At 40.1% G+C, this 17,209-nt stretch overlaps 1 protein-coding gene across 5 annotated transcripts; it reads right to left on the reverse strand.

Moving 5' to 3' along the window:
- Window positions 1–2,418: 2,418 nt before the first annotated feature.
- LOC102201934 (DAB adaptor protein 2) lies at window positions 2,419–11,811 on the reverse strand. 5 transcript variants are annotated; one of them, XM_005720164.1, is made up of 15 exons: window positions 11,575–11,811; window positions 8,725–8,877; window positions 8,483–8,622; window positions 8,220–8,318; window positions 7,961–8,092; window positions 6,596–6,679; window positions 6,306–6,332; window positions 6,140–6,187; window positions 5,979–6,041; window positions 4,690–5,313; window positions 4,086–4,212; window positions 3,341–3,949; window positions 3,075–3,247; window positions 2,842–2,931; window positions 2,419–2,758 (listed from the first exon to the last, which is right to left on the reverse strand). In XM_005720164.1, the coding sequence occupies exons 2-14, from the start codon at window positions 8,861–8,863 to the stop codon at window positions 2,860–2,862; spliced, it is 2,337 nt and encodes a 778-aa protein (XP_005720221.1). In that variant the 5' UTR covers window positions 8,864–8,877; window positions 11,575–11,811; the 3' UTR covers window positions 2,419–2,758; window positions 2,842–2,859. The 5 variants fall into 5 exon arrangements, with proteins under 5 accessions (XP_005720221.1, XP_005720222.1, XP_013765423.1 ...); XM_005720165.1 differs by having other exon boundaries at window positions 11,571–11,811; XM_013909969.1 differs by having other exon boundaries at window positions 8,725–8,983; window positions 11,575–11,810.
- Window positions 11,812–17,209: the final 5,398 nt, after the last annotated feature.

Raw genomic sequence — 17,209 nt, forward strand, 5'->3', positions numbered from 1 at the left:
TGTGCCGCAAGCAGCAGGCGCACCTCGCAAACGGAGGGCGCCCTTACTCCCAGCAAATGGGCAATAGAAAACCGATCGGTGCCTATGCCATTCACAATATGTGCTGGCATGACGTCGGGGCAGCATGAGTACAAGCAATTTTTATTTATTTTTTGCTTTGCATGCTTGACCCTAAGTATTTAAACTCATCTACCTTCACTACCTCCCCTCCTTGGAGCTTCACCTTCTGACTTTCATTCTATACCTCCACCCAGGAAGGTTAAATTAAAGTGGAAAGAAAATAGAAGGAGTGACATAATTAGGAGGAGAGAGCTTCAGAAATTCAGGTAAAGCATGGCTACTTTGACCATGAGTCATTGCTTAGTGCTAATAGCTAAAGTGTAGCTTTAGCTTTAGCCACATGGACCAAAAATGTCAGGGCCATTTTTTTTTGTCCCAGTCCAGCCCTGCCTCCATCTCTCCCTTCCACCTGCTATCAATATAGAGCACAATGTCGTCTGCAAACATTATAATCCACAGAAACTCCTGCCTGAACTCATCTGTCAGCCTGTCCATCACCACTGCAAACAAAAAGGGGCTCAGAGTGGATCCCTAATTTAAACCCCCCAACTTTGAATGCATCTGTCACTCCAGCTGCACACCTCACCTCTGTCCTCATACATCTCCTGCACCAACTTCCCTTCACTTCCTTATGTAGAAGTGAAACACCACAGTGCTTTCTCTAGACCTACAAGGACACAGTGCAACATCTTCTGACCTTCACTATCAACACTCTGAAAGCTGTAACCCTCTTTCTCGGCATGATGGCATACCACTGCTTGCTGATTGTCAACTCTCTTTTTAACAATTCTTTTCCAAAGCTTTATTTTATGACCTATTAACATTACCTTCTGTAGATGCTACAGCTCTGTACATCACACTTTTTCAAAAGTTAAAACTTGTACCAGTACACTTCCTCTCACTCTTCAGGATTGTGTAAAACAATTTATTCAATGAGTCCACAGTTCTCTCAAATTGGCATCTCTATACTTCCACAGGTAGGTCATCTGGGCCACCTGCCTTCCAAATCTTCATCCACTTCATAGCTGCCCTCACGTACTCCCCACTAATCTTCTGTACTTCCTGTCTTCCTCCCATTTTCTTTGTTTATCTGTGCCTCAAAGTACTCTTCTAAATCTTCTCTCGTTACTGGTTAGTACATTTCCATTGCTACCCTAATCCCCCTAACCCGCTGCAAATCCTCTCCAGCTCAACCTCTGCCTAGCCAGTCAATTCAAGTCCTTTCACTCCTTTGTAAGTGTCCAACCTTACATACAAGTCATTATGAATATTTCTACTCCTTTCTTTGCTGTACACCTAGTACAGGAGTTCCTAGTCCGAATACCCTTGTCTACTTTCTTCATCTACCTGACTCCCTTTTTCTTTGTCAACCTCTTCTTTTGAATACTTTCCTGTACTTCCCCACTCCACCACTAAGTTTTCTTGTTCTCTTTCCAGAGAATACATCAAACACAGTTTGAATCCACCTCTAATACTCCTGGCTTTGCCTTCCATCTTGGCATTTCCTAACACACCCTCTCTCATCTTCCAGCCAACAGTAGCACAGTTTCCACTAACACACAGCTGGCTAACAGTACCAGATTGAGTCACTGTTAACCCAGGCCATTACTGATCTAGTATGAAGATCTCCTTCCTGATGTTTGCTTTGGCAATGACTTCATGCTCGATTCCCTAACTGATGCAGCCCTCACCAATTATCTGGGCTTGGGACTGGGACACTGGCACTAAGAGTACACTGGCTTGTGGCCCCCTTGCGGCTGGGAGAGAAGCAAAAACCTGAGCTTGCACTGTTATTTTGGTTAGATGACCAACATCATTCTGTCCCTCATCGGGTTTGCTGGTTTTTGAGATACCAATTTGTGCTGCTCTTGACAGAATTCTGGTTAATATTCAGTGGTTCACGCTGTTAATAGATCACCCTGCGACTGGTATTACAGTAATTTGCCCCACTTAGGAAATCTATCCTTTTAAAAAAAAAAAAAAGAAGAAGAAAAGAAGAAAAGAAAATACATACTTTATTTTGCTATAGTCACCAGATGATAGTGAGCAGTGCAACTTTCATCCTCATTTAGGATTTCTATGACTGCAGTAAAATTTTAACTGAATGCACCTTAAGCAGACCTTTGACTGGCGATAGGATCAGTGAATTCTGGATCTAAAATGCAAAACAACTGCACAGCTCTGCCTGATGAATGTAGATGTTCCCCTATACAGGAAATATGCCTTGCAAAACAGGAAATACCAGCAAGTAGCAGAAATGTATCAAAGTTACCTATAGATATAATTTCAGTTTGTTAAAAATGATATTTTAAAAACCATTATCAGAACCAAAGGAAAAAAATTAATACATTAGTCAAATACCTTGCAACTTGATGAATAATTCATTTTATTTCCTTAACAAAGACAGCATCAGCAATGAACCACTTTGGACATCCTCTCTCACACAGCACATCTCTTTCTTCAGCAGATTTTGACATAACATTTACTTTGTAGATCAGTGGTCTTCAAAAATGAGGGAACTACTGATTGGAAAAGGGAGGACCCCCGCCCCCCCAGAAAACAAAACACCATCAGAGGTGAGATCTAATAGAAGGGTGGGTCTGGGATAATAGTTCATTTCCGGATTGTCGTGCACTGAGCAGCTTCTCCCAAACATCATGACGGTAGTGGAAATCTTCATTTGTTCCATTTACTCCAACTATGAGGACAAATGAGAAAAACTGTGACAAATGTCTTCACTCTAAATGAAATCAGAGAAGCATCATAAAAACATGAACTTACTTATGGACAAAGTTGTGGTCAAGCAAAAGGATTTCCAAAAGGATCCTCAAAGGCAGCTGTTGAACCAGAGCTCTGACCGACAGATGTATTCTGTTAAAAAAAAAAAAAAAAAAAAAAAAAAAAAAATTGAGGGAAAAAAACAAAAACTCAAGTATAACAATATCCTTGTTATCAAAAGGATCATTGGGATTAGGATGATAAAGTAAAAGGTGGTCATAAATAAAACTCTGTACCATAGCTACAGGTGGCACTCCAAATGGACTGGAGTCAGGGGCTCCAAATGCTTTGTCAAACATGTCCTGACCAAGTTCTGATCCCTGGGGTGGTGCTGAACTGTTTTGGATGGGAGCAGAGAAGGCAACATCCAAGAGCCCTGGAACTGGAGCAGCAGCTGGTTTAGAGGCATCTAAATTTGCACATTACAAACACAGGACACAGTTACCAACAGGTCACAGTCATCAGATTATGACATAAGCCATTTCAGCTAGTTTAGCATTACCAATTGACGGCATCTTATTGATTTCAAAGTCATCGTGATCTGCAGCATCCTGCACGAGGCCCACTTTAGTGGAGAAGTATTGATCAAATGCCCCCGGTTGTTTGCCACTGGAATCTGGATCTGACCCTGCTGCAAGCTCTACTTTCCTGGCTGGGATGGCAGGAGGCTTGGCGAGCTGGAAGTCCTTGAACATGTCTTTCCCAGTCTTCTTCTCTTTCTCTCCGAGGGGATCCAAAGCTGTGAAGGCACTGTTCTCTACTTTCGGAGGGACCTGTTTAGCAGGTGCTCTTGGAGGGGGGCGTGACGGACCCTGTGGATCACCCATACCTGGGAATGCATTAGGCTGGAAAGGATTGGTAGAGGCAGGCTGACCCCAAGAAAGGTGGGGTGGAGAGAGAGGAGCGGCAGCAAACTGTGGTGGCATCTGCTGACCCCAACCTGTTGGTGGTATGGGTAGACCACCAAAGGCAGATGGCTGTGGGAAGGCGAGCCTGGGCCCTGGAACTGTCCCTCCTGGCATGGGGAACATGTTGGGTGCAGCACTGGAGGCTCCCCACATGGTTACAGCAGGGACACTTGTGGTAGCTGGTGGACCCAACTGGAGATTCCCTAAATATATCAAAGAGAAGAAGAAAGGAAAAAAAAAAAAAAAGTTTAGACACAAAACAGGTTTTAAAAAAAAAAAAAAAACCAAAACCAAAACAAAGAGGTGTGTGAAATACAAATTCCCCCTCCTGTGTATTACCCAGAGCAGCTATGGCAGAGGGAGCAGAGTTTGCCGGTGTACTGTTGAAGAGGTCTGGAGCAGATGACCCCTCAGACTGACTGGAAGCAGCGAACAGTTCTGCTCCAAACAGATCACTTGATGTAGACTAGTCACAAAACAAATAAATAATAAAATGAATAATGCAACACATTTTGTTAGCAAGTCACAACTATGTGGCAGTTAAGATTTAACAAATGCTTAAGAGAAACTAATAATTAACTATAGTTAAGCATACGATTGCATGCTTTGCCACTTACCCCTGCTCTTTTCACTGAAGCGTGAACATTAGGAAAATAGATTATGAGCAGCTGATTGTTAAAGTCATTCAAGCCAGTTCGAGAAGCATGCGAACACCAGTGCATGCATAAAGAAAAGAAGTTATCCAAACAACAAGACCATGACCAGAGTTCCAAAATTAAAGTCCCTAACCCAGTGCATTCTCAGTGCCTTATCCTGTCGAACACCAATGCATAACCCAAAAGCTCAAGGGAGATGTTAGCTCCAAATGTGTAGTAAACCTTTTTTATTAAAAACGCATAACACATGCAAGCCTACTACCATTGGCATAGCCGTGTTATTTCACCTTTGCACTCCTTCGACCTCGTCCAGACTTAGAGTTGTGCGGAGGCGGGCTTATGAGAACTGAATCCTTGCTATGAGTCACTGGCAGCTCTGGGCGATGGGTCATTTCATTAGAGACAGGGGAAGTTTTCAAAGAGTCAAAAAATGGATTTTTGTTTGAGAGAACTTGTCCAGATTCATTTCCATCCATCATGGTAGTCGTGTTTCCCTGAGTTATTTTCCCCCCCAGCGGCCACTGTCCGTTACTGAGCGCGAGGATCATGGTTTCCCTGGATAACCCATTTATTTGCTGACTGAGATGTTCAGAGTCTCCATTTACACCACCATTAATAATTGTCTTACTAGTGCTGCCAACAGTGCCGTTTAGGTGATTGGTGGTGGTGTTGACGGGAATCTGTGCATTATCAGCTGCCAATAGAGTGGGTGATTTAGAAAGGGGGTCATCTCTGAAAGGGTCACTGTCTGGGGTTGGGAAATAGCCAAAAGTTGAGGAAAATGGATTCTCTGTCTGGGGATATGCCCTATAGTCAGGGGCACAGGAAGTTACAAAGGAATTTCCCTTTATGCAATTTTGATTGCTGTCAACTTCAGCAGAAAAGTCCAGTAAGAGAATGTCATTAGAGTCCTGGTTAACACGAGAGGGGACAGTGAGAAAAAGAGAAAAGGATAAATCATTTCTGCAGAAGGGAGGTAATGATGTGTTAACAAGATGAACAATGAATCACATGGTGTGAAAAAGAAATGCCTTTTTAAAACTGCTACTTGCAGATTATGAAGAGTCACTGTCAATTTAATGCTGACAACTTGAAGGTCTAGGGTCCACTTCTAACTCACTTACTGTAATCCTACTTGCTCTGAACAACAAGTTGGACTACAAGTCAAAGCCGGCGCTTGCTACTTACCCATAAATTCAGGTTAATGAGACATTTCAGCAGCACCGACGTAAAAGATTTGCCACAACTCTAAGTCTAACAGATTCTACTTGTAGCAGTTTTAAAGTTAACAACAACAACGAGACTAGTAAAACACAAAGCATAAACTCAATTCCTAAAAGACTCTTCATAGATTCTTAAAATGAACAGAATCTGATGACTTCACAAGTCTTTTCAGAATGGAGTTCGCAGAGGGCGTTGAGATTTTACTATAGAGTCATTTCTTACAAATACGTTCATTACATAAGAGTGATAATAATTAGCAGGTACACAATTGTGTAAATACAGTAATAATACACTTCACCAATTACAATTCCCATATTAAAAGAAATATTTACCATCATGGTGTGATACTTACATTTGGAGCCTGAATGTCTGGAGGGGTTGACATATCTCCAAAGAGGTCATGCTGCTCTACTGGCTGGATGTGAAAATGAAACAGAAACATGCCATTTAAGAAAATAAAGCACTCCAACATTTCATTCACTGTTAAGATGGACACATTACAATAACTCTTACTTGAGCTGATTTTACGTCATTGCCCATAGATAGCAAGGCATTTCCATTCTAGAGACAGAAAGTAAAAATGTACAAAAATAAATAAAAATAAAAAAAAGTCAGTAACTGCTTTAAGGAAAAAAAAAAAAAAAAAAAAAAAAAAAAAAAAAAAAACTTAATTGCTTACCTCCACTACATCACTGCCATTTTCAACCTGTAAACAGAGGCATACTGTTAACGAACAGACTTTCCATTGAAATGACGCATTCATCACTAAAATGAAAAATGGCTGAGGATGTGATTCACTGAAAGAACACAGAGAGGCAGTGTTGACTTTCAAGCGGTACATACAGTGTGTGCCCTGTCAGCACTCCCAGAGGACCACATGAAAGTGTTTTTCTTTCACAAAGAAAATGCTGCCATTCACTTGGAGAAAATTTTTTCCAGTCTGAAGTTAAATGCTTCTGCTTCCATTACCTTCTGTGTGCCCTCGGCCTCTTTCTTCCTCAGGTTGAAGATGACTTGGAATAGATCCTTCAAATCGATTACCAGTGGCTCTGCCTGTATGGAAACAAAGACCAAAAATCTTTGGAAACTGGAGTCAGTTTGTCTTTGGTGCCTGTGGCAGTACCACTTATAGCAGTTATCAAAAGAAGGTAGGCTCAAATGTTAAAATCTCCAGCTTCTCAGTGAAATAAAATACACACACACACACACACACACAAATTTTTATTTTTTTTTTAAAACAACCACATACCAAAACAAAAAAAAGTTACTTAAGTAAACCTTTTACCTTCATGACAACCATAAAGGGGTGAACTGCCGTTTTATGATATCAAGTTATACATTATTAGACACATGGCTGGTTGACAGTTACATCCCAACTAGGTAGCGAGCTGTTAAGCTTTCCCCTGAGCAAATTTGAGTCATCAACTTGACCTCTCAACCATGCTTTAAGGTTGTCTAAAACAACATGACGTGTATACTGACCAAAATTTATGCTTTAGTTTACGCAAGTAAAATTCTATTTTATTTGTTTGCTAGCATTAGCTAGCAAACAAATATATTTAGATGAATAAGCACTCATTCATACAAACATGGCCGCTTCTGTCTATAATGTTAAAACTCAGGTTTGACAGACAAAGTTCACAAGCCAGTAGGTGGCACTGTAGTGCCTAGGCTTCTTATTAAAATGGAGAGTCTATGGCAGGGATGGCATTTTATATCATGAGCCACATAACAGCAACCTTTAATTTTAAGTGATACGGACCAGTGAAATTCCCCTTTCTGTCAGTGTACAGAAGTTTAACTACACATTTAATCCCTCATATCTTAGTGTAAGAAAAAATGAAGTGCAATTATAACAAATTTATGGTGTTTGACACGATAAGGAAATGCTACTGTAGTAAATGATAGAAATCCATCAGGATGATTCTTTGGGCCCAAATTGTAACAAATTAATGTGTAAAATTACAGAAAGTGTTCTGGTAGCTCATTGCCTTGACTGTCCTACAATCATAAAAAAAAACAAAAAACAAAGTGTGTGTTAATTTGCAGAAAATGTACTATTTTTTCCTCTATGGTTGATCCGCTTTAAAAAGCAAAAACAATTCTTTAGTTAGAATTAGAAAAACAGGAACTTTCCTGTCATTTAATTGTTTATCTAGTACCTAATTACTTTGGCTTGGTATGAATGGATGTGTGTGTGGTCATTATCTGTAAGGAGAAAAAAAAAAAAAAGAAAAAGAAAAGTAAAACAAAGTCTATGCTCTACTTCACATTTTCCAACCTGTCCAATGGACCAGATTGACACACTTTGTCTATGGCAGTTCTGTGTGTTACCTGTTGTGCAGTCTTTATGGCAAAGAACTGATGCTGTCCTTCAGCTCCACACACATATCCAAAAGCCCTGTTATCCGTTACATCTCTGGCAATGAAGGAGATCTTATTCACCACATGCTCATGTTCGATCACCTGAGAAATGTGGACAAGGATTTTCGGTTTTGTTTGCTTGTTTTTTTTTTTTTTTTTTTTTTTTTTAAAGCACTGCAAATAAATTCTGTGAATCCCAGATTATATTGCAATAGTAATCAGAACTCACGCCCGATTTCTCATCAATGATCTTGATGCCTGACATGGAAATGTTGACCCAGATCCTCTGCTTGTGCTTGCCTTGCGACCGAGCAGCTGCTGCCATACCCTGGAGAGAAAAAACAAAAACACTACTCTATTGAAGGCAAATGATACCCACCAAACAGATGTATATACACCAAAGCTCTACTTAACAGCTTTAAGAAACAGTTTTGATATTTTCTTCATGAAAATCAGTGATAGAAGAAAAGAGCTTCTGATCCCAAGTTGTACCTTAAGTTTCATCATGGAATCTTGGCACATCTTGTCTCCACGAGCCTCTGGAACATCATCAATGCCAATCAGTTTGGCCTTGTACCTGACACCATCCCCTTGAAACCTGCCCAGCAGGTATTCATCCGTCTTCTCTGTTACTGGATTAAAAAGACAAAGAAAGAAAGTAGTAAAATTATAATCTCTGCCACATCTTAATAGCTGATGAAAGGAGTATCGGCACCATTTTCTCCTCCACTCACCTTTCTTTTTCTCTTTCCTGAATGGGACTTTGGATGCCTGTGTTATAGGAGAGTTGGGAGGGGTGTTGGAGGTTGAGACTGTAGAGGTGAGGCTGGGATCGGCAGAAGATGCGTGCGCTCTGTCTACCTCTGCAGACATGGTGTGGTGTCAGTCTGTGGACAAGTGGGCAATCAGAGGTAAAGCAGCTCCGTATTCAGGGGCAATGAGGTCGTCCAAGCATATGACTTAACACCCACACATGCTTCTCTTGGCGTTGCTCTGAGGCAGAAAAAGTGAAGTTGGACACCAAGTGTGTGTTGAGAAAGGGAAAGAAAGAAGATGATAAGTTAAATAAAGCACACTACAGTCTTTTCTGGTAAACCCGTTTGTTTAGGGGGAAAAAAAACAAACAAACAAGTGGGTGGGGGGAGACTTGCACCGTTCTACAGTCTGCCACTGAAACAATTTTTTCCACGTCATAAGCAATTATTGTATTTAACAACACAGTAAACATTTAGAACGAGAGGGACACATAGGGGAAGCATAAAACATATGACCAATAAAATAGGCAGCTCATAAGAAGGCATGAGACACTTTAACACTGCTTTAAAAGCATGCTGTGTCAGTTGATTGGCTCTATAAAGAAGTAAACTATCCTAAAGCTTAAGAACCTCCTGCTTAAAGAGACATCTTGGCATATCTATCATAATACCAGTCAACTCTGAGTTAGCAGTATCATGCTGGTAAACTGCTTTAGAGAATATTAACATATAGAAAACATGTCTTTTTAAAAAAAATAAAATAATAAAGTTTTTCCTTCCATGCTACATGAAATCAATGAATTCCTTTACATGGCATTGTCACAAGTGTGTGCATTTCCTACACGAGGCACAAACAACATCACAAAGGATTATAGATGAAGCCACAGCATCACCTTACTCTTATCATGTTAGATGTACCAAACTGCTGTTACTTGGAACACATCCATTATCACTTAGACACATGCGTGTTCTGACAAAAAAAACAAAAACAAACACACAACAACAACCACACAGAAAAGAGCTTTCTCCCTCAAAAAAACCCAAATGATTCCTGCTCTATACGCGTAGAACGTACATACCTTTAGGTCCAGCTCCAGAGGCTACACTGGCTAGAACATCAGGGTAAAAAGCCTGTGAGTACCGTAGGACAGTCCAAAGGTTGAAAACGAGCAAAGGTTGAGCAATTACCTGAAGTTAATCTTACGCTAGAAAAGCAAAAGATCTCGTGATGTTGAGCTAAGCAAGAACAAACGGAAATTGGAGCCTTTAACAAGAGTTTACCTACACAGTTCTGACTTTCAAGGAAAAGTTGCACTTTACCTTCTGATACTCCAGAATAACAAGAAATAAACCATCTGCAAGACAAGCGAAAACAGAGCTGCACCATGAGATCACGCAAAAACGTAAAGAACAATATCTACTCTAAAAATAACTGCCTAGGCTCAAACCAGTTAACCAGACAACTGTCCAAAAGCCATAAAGGAAGTGAGAGATATTCAGGATAAGATAAGAGAACTTTATCTAGCTTTGTGGCAGCTTTTACTATTTTTTTTGCCTAACACCTGACCACAACAGAGAGACAAAAAATAAGAATTCTGTAAATTATCATTTTATTTCCCCTCAAAAGTAAGTGTGTGTGTGTGTGTGTGTGTGTGTGTGTGTGAAAACACAAAAAAAACAAGTTAATTTTGATACCATGAGAGATGTCCCACAGGTGCTACTGCACAAACAATAAAAACCAGAACAAAACTTCATCTGCCTGTACCAGTTTTGGAGGCAGAGAAACAAACGCAGTAAGCCCTTGTTTGCTTGGTTCACCATGCTGTCATGCAAGTTACCACAAATCACACTGACAGACATGCTGTTTGGCCTGCACTGCTTGGAAGCATAGAACGAGCAAACCCTTAACACTTGCTGCACAACACATTAAGCCTTCACGAGCATGACACATGATTGCACTTGTACTCTAACAAGAGTGGTGTCATAGTCCCAGTACCTGGCAGTTAGTCTTATAAAAAGGGTAAAATGTCAGCAGTTGATTGAAGATTTAAGTTAAAGGATTACATTTTAACAGCTCTTTAACAGCCACAAAAACTGGCAGATAAGTGCGGGGGGGGGGGATGTGTAGCATCCAGCCGTGTCACAACACAAACACTCAGCCTCAGACAGCAAGCATAAATTTATGTTTGTCAGCAGAATCACAGCACTGCAAAAGGCAGAAATGTCACAATCCTGGCCCCGTCAGGAAACGTAAACTGCTGCACATCTGGAGGAAATCAGGGAATGACTCAGTCTGCAAGTGTATGAGATGGTGAAATACCACAGGCCCACTGTGAACACACGGCACTGAACACAGAGCACTTTCATACTAAAGGGTTCTGCACTCAAACACAGGAGTGACACAGGAGTGATAGAAGGTACAGAATTGTGAATGCTTAATAAAAATTATGTGAAATCTCTCAAGATTCAAATACAATTTTCCAAGTCAGGGTTAAAGCTGAAAGAAATTGAGTTCACAAAGAAACCTAGGGAGAGTGTTGGACTCCCAAAAGAGAATCTCAAAGTAGGCAGCAGAGGGGAGAAAAAAATCATTATGACGAAGTTTTCTTCCAAAATTTGGAACATTTAAAGTAAGACAGTTCAGCCTTTGACTAAAACTGAACCTTGGCTTGCCTGCCTTTAGCTTTTATTAAGCTTATAAAACATTTCAGGCTAACATTCCTGTAAATACCCGCAGCTTTTTAAACGACTACCTGTAGGATAGTCCTCCTGCGGAATCTTAATTCATGCAGGGATGTGAAAACAAAGTTAAACACCACACTTACCTACCTGTGTTTGGAAACGCGCAGTAATACGCCTTCTGGGAAAGAGAGCGGGTTTTTCCTCTGCCGTGATGCCTCGCGATTCGGCTGCGAAATGAGTTGAATCAAACACAGCTTGGCAAAAATGAGCGAGAGTGTGATGTTTTCCGCCGACTGCCTTGGACAGAACGGAGAGACTGCTGCAAACTCCTCGTTTAACCCTTGACTGACTGACAGGGCTAACTCGCTGCAGATTTCAATTGGTAGGGGGGCGGGCTCTTTACATGCAGGCCAACAAAATATCGCCATCGGCTTTAGTAAGTGGGTCATAAAAATGAAGTGCGTGATGTACAGTATGTATGTATGCGTGCGTGTATTTAAATCAAATTTGCTTACCCTGACGTGGATTTTTTTGTTTTCTTTGAAAAAAAAAACAACAACAACAACACAAACTTTTAAAAAATTTTAAAAAATGCCAGAAAGAGCCAATTAATATAGTATTTATTTATTTATTCAGTCATTCATTTCAACTTAATGCTACACCTATAGTCTACATGCATGTCACAGGTAGCAGTGGTGCAGGAATTAGTCAGATTCTAATCAAATAATGTGTAAAGTAAAAATATGTTGGCCTAAGATTGAGCAGGAACAACTTGAAGATCTTGCTGGTATAAATTGAGGCATAAAACTGATATTTTTTATGTGTTTTTCTGTACATTTGAATTTGGTTAAGGTTGAGCTATTTTCTAAGTGAAACTGCTGTTAAAACATGGTGGAAGAAGCCTGTAGGCTACAGCCGCCATTCATTAGTGAATTTCTTGCATTACCCCTCCCACAGCCACTGACGTCACTGTTTTCATGCATGGACCATCTATTTTTGGTAGAAATATGTGGGACCTATTCTAGATTTGGGACTGGCACTGGTGGATTGTGCTAATACCAGCTATTATACAATGTTTTGAGAAGCTGGTCCAGCAATACACTGTGCATTTGGAAAGTATTCACAATGCTTCACTTGTTCTACATTTTGTCAGGTTACAATATTATTCCAGAATGCATGAAAAAAATGTTTACTTCAAAATTCTAAACACAGTACCCCATAATGAGAAAGTGAAAAGGTTTTTGCAGATTTATTAAAAGTTAAAAAAAAAAAAAATAGAGTTCAGGCGCATCCTGTTTCAACTGTTCAGATGTTTCTACAACTTGATTGGAGTCCACCTGTGGTAAATTCAGTTGATTGGACATAAATTGGAAAGGTGCACCTTTCTATATCAGGTCCCATAGTTGACAGTGCATGTCAGAGCACAACCCAAGTCATGAAGTACAAGAATTTGTGTGTAGACCTCTGAGACAGGCTTGTATCAAGGCACAGATCTGGAAAAGGGTACAGGAACATTTCAGTAGCCTTTCCCACTGTGCTCACTGGGACCTTAATTGAAGATCCCAGTGAGCACAATGGCCTCCATCATTTGTAAATGGGAGAAGATTTGGTGAAGACTCAATGGTTTTGTGTGTAGAATTGAGGTGAAAATTGAATTAAAGTCATTCTGGAATAAGGCTGTAAAATGACAAAATGTAGAACAAGTGATTTGCTGTGGATATTTTCCATATGCAATGCACCCTATACCCTGTACCCATTTTTGATTAATATCAGTTTGAGATAACAGATCTTCATAGGACACCATCACAGCCATTCACATTGCAGTGTGCCATCTTGAATGCCAGGGGCGCTATGTAAAGTGCGCTTTGTAGGCTTCAGGGAGAATGTTTACTACATTAGCAGTTTTAGGGTTTTTGCTGATCAACTGATTCTTAATTCAAGAATATTCATGTTGTGTGCTCATCCTGAGCTCCACTCGAGCTGTCTTTTGAGCCTCCTACTTTGCAAACTCTATAGATCTGACTGCACCTCTAAAAGCGCTATCATCACGGTCATAGATGGTACGTTGATGATGATGGGGCTCTTCTCAAAGAAAGGTGAGACAGAATTTGCGAGGCTGGCTAGTTGGTGCTTAAAGAATAATCCAGATCTGACACCTCTAAGCCCAAAGAACTCCTCACAGACTATAGGAGGGCAATATCACCAGTGTTTGTTACCATTCAGTGGATCAACAATGCCATCATGGTAGTCAGGAATGCTCAGCAGCAACTCTGTCCTCTGAGAATTCTTTGAAAGACCCAATAAACAAAAAAAAAACCCCACAGGTTTTCTTCTGCTGACGTTCCTTTGAGAGCATTCTGTAGGTTGCATCTCTGCATAGTTAACCAGCTGCACCTCAGGAGAAACAGGAGAGTTTTCAGAGGGTCATTTACACTGTCAAAAATGTTTCAACTGCCCACTTCCCCTCTTGAGACATCTACAGCCCCCACCGCCTCAACAGACTCATCCAACTCAGTATAACAACTCTTTGAACTGATGCCATCTGTATCTAAACAGAGAATGTATCGGAACAGGAACAAACACAATTCAAAACAGATTTTATCATTGTATATATTACTGTATATATATTACTGTTTACTATTACCTATACATGGGTTCATTTGTGTATGTACAGTTAGATCCATAAACATTTGGACAGACAACGTTTTTCTGTACATTACCACAATGAATTTTAAATGAAACAACTCAGGTGTAGTTTAAGTGCAGACTTTCAGCTTTAATTCAGTGGGTTGGACAAAAAGATTGCATAAAAATGTGAGTAACTAAAGCATTTTTAACACAATCCCTTCATTTCAGTTGCTCAAAACTAATTAGACAAATTAAATAACTGAAAATAAAATGTTCATTTCTGATACTTGGTTGAAAACCCTTTACTGACAATGACAGCCTGAAGTCTTGAACTCGTGAATATCACTAGATGCTGGGTTTCCTCTTTAATACTCTGCCAGGCATTTACTGCAGCAGCTTTCAGTTGCTGTTTGTTTGTGGGCCCCTTATCTGTCTGAGGTTTAGTCTTTAACGAGTGAATGCATGCTCAGTTGGGTTAAGATCAGGTGACTAACTTGGCCATTCAAGAATTTTCCTGACTCTAAATGTTCAGAAGACTAAGAGATGGTTGTTAACTTCAGGAAGAGCTCAATGGCCCACACCCCACTGCACATCAACGGGTCAACAGTATGAAGTTCCTGGGTGTGCACATATCAGATGACCTCTCCTGGAACCTGAACACCACCACCATCATGCAGAAAGCCCAACAACGACTTCACTTTCTTAGGAAACTGAAGAAGGCCAGTCTCCCTCTTCCCATCCTCCCATCATTTTACCAGGGAACCATTGAGAGCGTCCTCTGCTGCTACATCACTATCTGGTACGGGGACTGCACTTTTGCTGAAAAGAAGCCTCTGTAGCGGATAGTGACGACAGCAGAGAGGATCATTGGAGGCCCTCTCCCAACTCTACGACAAACACATCATCCGACGTGCAAACAGCATATTGAAGGACACTTTCCACCCCTCACATTGGAAAGTGAGGGGTGGCAGACAGTTTTCCATCTGACAGACGGTTTCGCAGCATTAAAACCGTAACGGCCCGACACTGCGAGAGCTTCTTCCCCCAAGCAGTCAGAGCCCTCAACTCACTACCACCAAAGGACTGAAAAACACTTTTACAAAGACCTTACAATACACTACTCACCAAAAGACTCAAAAACAACACAAACTTCCACAAATGCACTACAAACTCGACCTAGGAACAATATGCTTATTTTGCATACTCAGTCACATAGTTAGTGAACACATTTGCACATTTTGCATCTTGCACATGTCTTCGTCTTATCTACAATATCCTGACCATAACTTGAACCTGGTATACAATAACTACTGCACAATCATCTCATTTTACTGTAATTGCACATGACCACTTCATATTGTCTCTGTCCTCTCTTTGTTTATTGTACATAGATATAGTTAGTAGTAGTACATTTTTATTCCTTAATTTTACCCAAATTTAACGAGTTAATATTTATTTGTAATTTCTAGTTTTATATCTCTTGGAGATATATTTTTTATATTCTTATAAATGGCCCATGGGGGGCTTGGGGTGAAATGGCATTTGACAATAAAGACCTTGAATCTTGAACTGAATCAAGAATATTCCACTTCTTTGTTTTTATAAACTCCTGAGTTCCTTTGGCTTTATGTTTTGGTTTATCATCAATCTGTATTATGAAAACTGTCAATATAATGAAAAGGAAAGGTATTACAGCCTAGATTTAAAATGATGTAATGAAATGCGTGGTTCCAAGAAAACAACTTACCCAGTTACAAAAATTAACCCTGCCTCACAGTTGGTACAAGTAGTCAGACAGTTGGCGTTACACTTCACCTAGCAGATATGAGCTGAGCTTTTACTGTATGAAGTTTAAACAAACTATTTATTAGCCTGCTAGAGATGTCTGTTGAAAAGGGATTTGTCAATGTTGTGTTTACAACTTTACAACGTGGTTAAAAGGTGAAAAAGTCAATTTCACTTTTATTTTTAAAAATTATTCTTATTTTTCAAATTGGAGTCATTTGAAAAGACTAAAGTGTGTGCAGGGCAAAATTAGCATTTGCTCCACTCAGTGATTGGTCTTTTAAACTGTTGGGTGAGTCATGCTGACTAAATAACACTAAAAAAAAACCAAGGTGCGTTGACTGAAGATTTTCTAGTTCTCTCAGACAGTGAATTATGTTGAATGTTCTTGAATTTTGTAATTAAATCTCTTTCTGAGTAGTGTGCATCACCGCATCACAGCTTATTTAAAGCTGTACTTTCATCATTAGTATTTTTCCCCCCAAACATGTGACATGAAACAGAACAGATTTCTTATTGCTAAGCTAAGCTACATCAACCATTGATCTCCGCCACTCTGGGTCTACAGTACATACTGACTATTGAATTTAAAAATTAATAATAATAGAGGATATAAGAGCTGCATACACTATATGTAGACTGATCATCGTATTATTAAATGGAGGAATGAGAGGGAACTGGGGAACGTCAGCCAGAGTGGCAAAGCTCAACTGTTGCTAACGCAGCAAAATTTCTAAAAGTGCAGGCCCAACATTTTCTCTGCTATGCACTAATCTCACCACAATTACAGTAAGCTGAAGGTTGAAAATGGGTCACAAACTTCCTTTGTCTGTTTTGCTTTTGATGCCATATGGTGATTTAGCCATGTAATAACCGTTTTTACATTTGCTGCTTTTAAGTGGCAGGTGTGGCGTTCCCAGGAGGAAAATATTCAAGTAACATAGAAAGTGTGTTTGTTTCATGTTTGCAGAGGCACCAATAGATGTTTGTTTGGGATAATTAAAAGATGGAGTGTATGTATAAGCAGAGATGGTTACAATTACACAGACCAAGGACTCCAATTTATTTAGCAGAAGCAAGCTGTTGGGAAAGGAAAGCAAGTATGTGTAATTATTACAGAACTAATAAATGCCAGCTTTGACATCCGCAGTGACATGACTACTGATGTCAATGTGGTTCTCAATTGAGAAATGGTTAGTTTCACTTCTGCAAATGTGTTTTATTTTCTTCATTTCATGTTATTTATGTTTTAATTCATGTCCATCCATCCATTCGCTTCCGCTTATCCTTTTCAGGGTCGCGGGGGGCGCTGGAGCCTATCCCAGCTGTCATAGGGCGAAAGGTGGGGTGCACCCTGGACAGGTCGCCA

The sequence above is a fragment of the Pundamilia nyererei genome, unplaced genomic scaffold (genome assembly GCF_000239375.1).
Source record: "Pundamilia nyererei isolate P.nyererei 1_Seehausen unplaced genomic scaffold, PunNye1.0 scaffold00002, whole genome shotgun sequence".
In the NCBI taxonomy this organism is placed as follows: Eukaryota; Metazoa; Chordata; class Actinopteri; order Cichliformes; family Cichlidae; genus Pundamilia; species Pundamilia nyererei.